A 3557-nucleotide genomic window follows, 5' to 3' on the forward strand; every position below is an offset into this window, starting at 1 on the left:
GTAGAAGCCACGGGGACAGGACTGGTGGCACATATCATCATGCAGGAAGAACTCAGGCATGCACTCTGGGGAAAGGAGGAAGCAGCAAGTTATCCCTGGGGGACAGGAGAAAGGAATCCATTGTCCACAGTGGGCTAGCTCCTCCTTCAGCACTTTGGTTGATTTGACCTGAGAGTACCCTAGCCCTTTCCCCACCCTGCCAGGGCAGAGACTTGATGTCTAACAAGCCCTGCCTTGGGAGGAGGAGGCCACACATGTGACCATATTAGATGGTGCTGGACTTACGCACTGAAATGGTCTGCCCTTTGGAGGTGCAAAAAATTGCAACGCTGCAAAAGACAAGGATGGCTGAGAGGCTGGTGGTATTGTTTGAAAACCCTGAAGAGCATTAACAGATTCAAAAAATTGTATCGGGAACTTCACACTCTGTTCGATACAGAAAGCAGTTTAGGAATGGTTGGATTAGTTAACTTTTCATTCATTGATCAGGTACCACAATGAATAAAGGATTGATCAGTGTGAAGAATACATTGCGGGTTTATTTTATTTGTGTTCATTTTCTTACTTTGGGGGGAATCCTGGAAAACACTTGAGGTCACACCGAGAGAATACTTTGGATAGGACAGCACCAGTTAAATGAGTCTGTCTTTTCTGGAGAGAAAACTGAACAGCTTTTTTTGGGGAGATAATTCCTGAGGGAAAAAAACAACAAAACCTGTTCATAGCCAGAGCGGTCATCTCAGTCATCATTGCCCGAACTTTTCTTTCTTATCCTTTTTAACAATTGTAGTTTTCTAGCTACCTCTGTGTTTTGTGGCTTACTATCAGTCTATAAGATTTTGTGTTCAAAAAGATGGGAACGGGTGGGCATGGTGGCTCACGCTTGTAATCCCAGCACTTTGGGAGGCCGAGGCTGGTGAATCACCTAATGTCAGGAGTTCAAGACCAGCCCGACCAACATGGAGAAACCGCGTCTCTACTAAATATGCAAAATTAGCCGGGCGTGGTGGCGCATGCCTGTAATCCCAGCTACTCTGGAGGCTGAGGCAGGACAATCGCTTAAACACGGGAGGCAGAGACTGCAGTGATCGCAGAGATCGCGCCATTGCACTTCCTTAATCTCACAACAGCAGCCTCTCAGCGGTCGGTCAAGCTAAATCCATTAGCTTATGTCTGACTTGCGAAACTCCATCTCAAGGAAAAAAAAAAAAAAGATGAGAACATTGGGTTCTTTGTATTGCTAGCACCTAGGAGAGCACTTGCACACCTGCTGTGTGTGTACATGTGGGTGTGTGTGTAAGAAATCATGCAAAAAGGGGCTCTTGCTTGTCTTAGCTTGCAGCATCTGTAATGAAAAGACACTTGAGTGTATCTCACACTCGAGTTTTCTGATGACAGGCACAGAGACATACATTTCAGGAATGGTAGGGACACGGGTTCCCACAGCCCTTTGCCAGCCACCATCAGATAATCGGCCCCCACCCGGTGGCTCAGCAGAGCCTCGCTCTCCCATGGGAAGCTCCCAGGTACCTTTGCATGTTTTCTCATGGATGCAGTCCTGACACATCTCTGGACAAGGCTTGCACACCCCCTCCACAGCCACGTGCCTCTCGGGGCAGGTTTCCTGGCACACTCCGTGGTGCAGGACGAGGCCTCCTTCACAAGAATGGCAGTTGGTGGTGTTTCCTTCACACGTTCTGCAAGGAGAGCTACAACGTTGACATACGCCATCTTCTGCGTAAGAGCCCCTGTGGAAGGAAAAGAGAGTGCAACTGGAGAAGCTGCCCTGCTGGAGAAGTGATTCTTTCCTGGGGAAAAGGAATTAGGGCTAAAAACAAAAGGGCTGCTGCTGTTGTCAGCTGAGAGGCATCCACGGGATTTATGAGGAAGTGAAAAAGAACATTCAGAAAAACGTAAGGAAAAGGACAGGCATTATTCTTGTGAAAGGAAAATAAATCTTGGGACCCCAATATTACTAAGCCAAACGGAAAAATCAAACTGGGAACTGCTTAGGGCAAACCTGCCTCCCACTCTATTCCTTAAAAAGATAGCTACTGGCCGGACGCGGTGGCTCACGCTTGTAATCCCAGCACTTTGGGAGGCCGAGGCAGGCAGATCATGAGGTCAGGAAATCAAGACCATTCTGGCCAACATGGTGAAATCCTGTCTTTACTAAAAATACAAAAATTAGCTTGGCGTGGTGGTGCGCGCCTATAGTCCCAGCTACTCGGGAGGCTGAGGCACGAGAATCATTTGAACCTGGGAGGCAGAGGTTGCCGTGAGCCGATATCATGCCATTGGACTCCAACCTGGCGACACAGCGAGACTATGTCTCAAAGAAAAAAAAAAAAAAAAAAGACAGTTACTAAGATTTTAAAAAGCTACAATGGGTTGGGTAGGATGGCTCAGGCCTGTAATCCCAGCACTTTGGGAGGCCGAGGCAGGTGGATCACCTGAGATCAGGAGTTTGAGACTGGCCTGGCAAAACCCCATCTCTACTAAAAATATGAAAATTAGCTGGGTGTGATGGCACATGCCTGTAGTCCCAGCTACTCAGGAGGCTGAGGCAGGAGAATCGTTTGAACCCGGAAGGTGGAGGTTGAGGTGAGTCAAGATCACACCCCTGCACTCCAGCCTGAGTGATAGAGTGAGACTCTATCTCAAAAAAAAAAAAAAAAAAAAGAAGCTACAAGGACATCTTACATATATTGATTGATGTCTCATGTCTCCCTAAAAAGTGTAAAATCGAGCTGCGCCCTGCCCACCTTGGGCACATGTCATCAGGACCTCCTGAGGCTACGTCACCGGCTTGTGGGCATGTGTCCTTAACTGTGGCAAAATAAACTTTCTAAATTGACTGAGACCTGTCTCAGATATTTGGGGTTCACATTCTTGTGAATTTGATTGGTTTGAGAAGAACTGTTGCCAATTTTGTTCATTTGTGTGTAGTTTGGTCATCTTCTCTTTTCTCTATATGACCCCCTAATTTTCATTATTGTTTCTTTCTTTTTGTTAGAGCCTAACTTTAGAGTAGAAAATACTTTTTATTCAATTAATACATTTTAAAAACATTTAATAAACTTAAAAAATCTTTCCAAAAGGCTCAAAAGGGTTAATGCCCTGTCAGATTGGAACCACTGGATGCTCTCTCCCAGCCTCTGATGACTTTTTTCAAGCGCACACATATGAACATTTGCACACAGCACTAAATATAGTTGAGTACCAGTATGTTTGTGCAAATGACCTTCTTCCAGGCAGAATCTTATGTCTGTATATATAGAACCCCAATGATTATCCCATTATAGAAATCACTCACTGGTGGGGGAGCACAGTAAAATATAAAACCCCAGTCTTCTCAAATATATTTGGGAGATGAGGAATGGATAGATGAGGTTTCTTTTGTTCTTTTTTAAAAAAATACTGTAAGTTCTGGGGTACACGTACAGAATGTGCAGGTTTGTTACATAGGTATACACATGCCATGGTGGTTTGCCGCACCCATCAACCCGTCACCTACATTAGGTGTTTCTCCTAATGCTCTCCCTCCCCTTGCCCCC

At 45.7% G+C, this 3557-nt stretch overlaps 1 protein-coding gene across 1 annotated transcript in view; it reads right to left on the bottom strand.

Moving 5' to 3' along the window:
• Positions 1–3557, bottom strand: part of PCSK5 (proprotein convertase subtilisin/kexin type 5) — a 485048-nt gene that overhangs the window by 43796 nt on the left and 437695 nt on the right. The window contains exons 31-32 of the mRNA XM_011984097.1: positions 1531–1748; positions 9–65 (exon numbers count right to left, since the gene is read on the bottom strand). Of these exons, the coding sequence (XP_011839487.1) occupies positions 9–65; positions 1531–1748 (275 nt within the window). The remainder of the gene's footprint in view (positions 1–8; positions 66–1530; positions 1749–3557) is intronic.

This window comes from Mandrillus leucophaeus, unplaced genomic scaffold (assembly GCF_000951045.1).
Source record: "Mandrillus leucophaeus isolate KB7577 unplaced genomic scaffold, Mleu.le_1.0 Scaffold260, whole genome shotgun sequence".
Lineage (NCBI taxonomy): Eukaryota > Metazoa > Chordata > Mammalia > Primates > Cercopithecidae > Mandrillus > Mandrillus leucophaeus.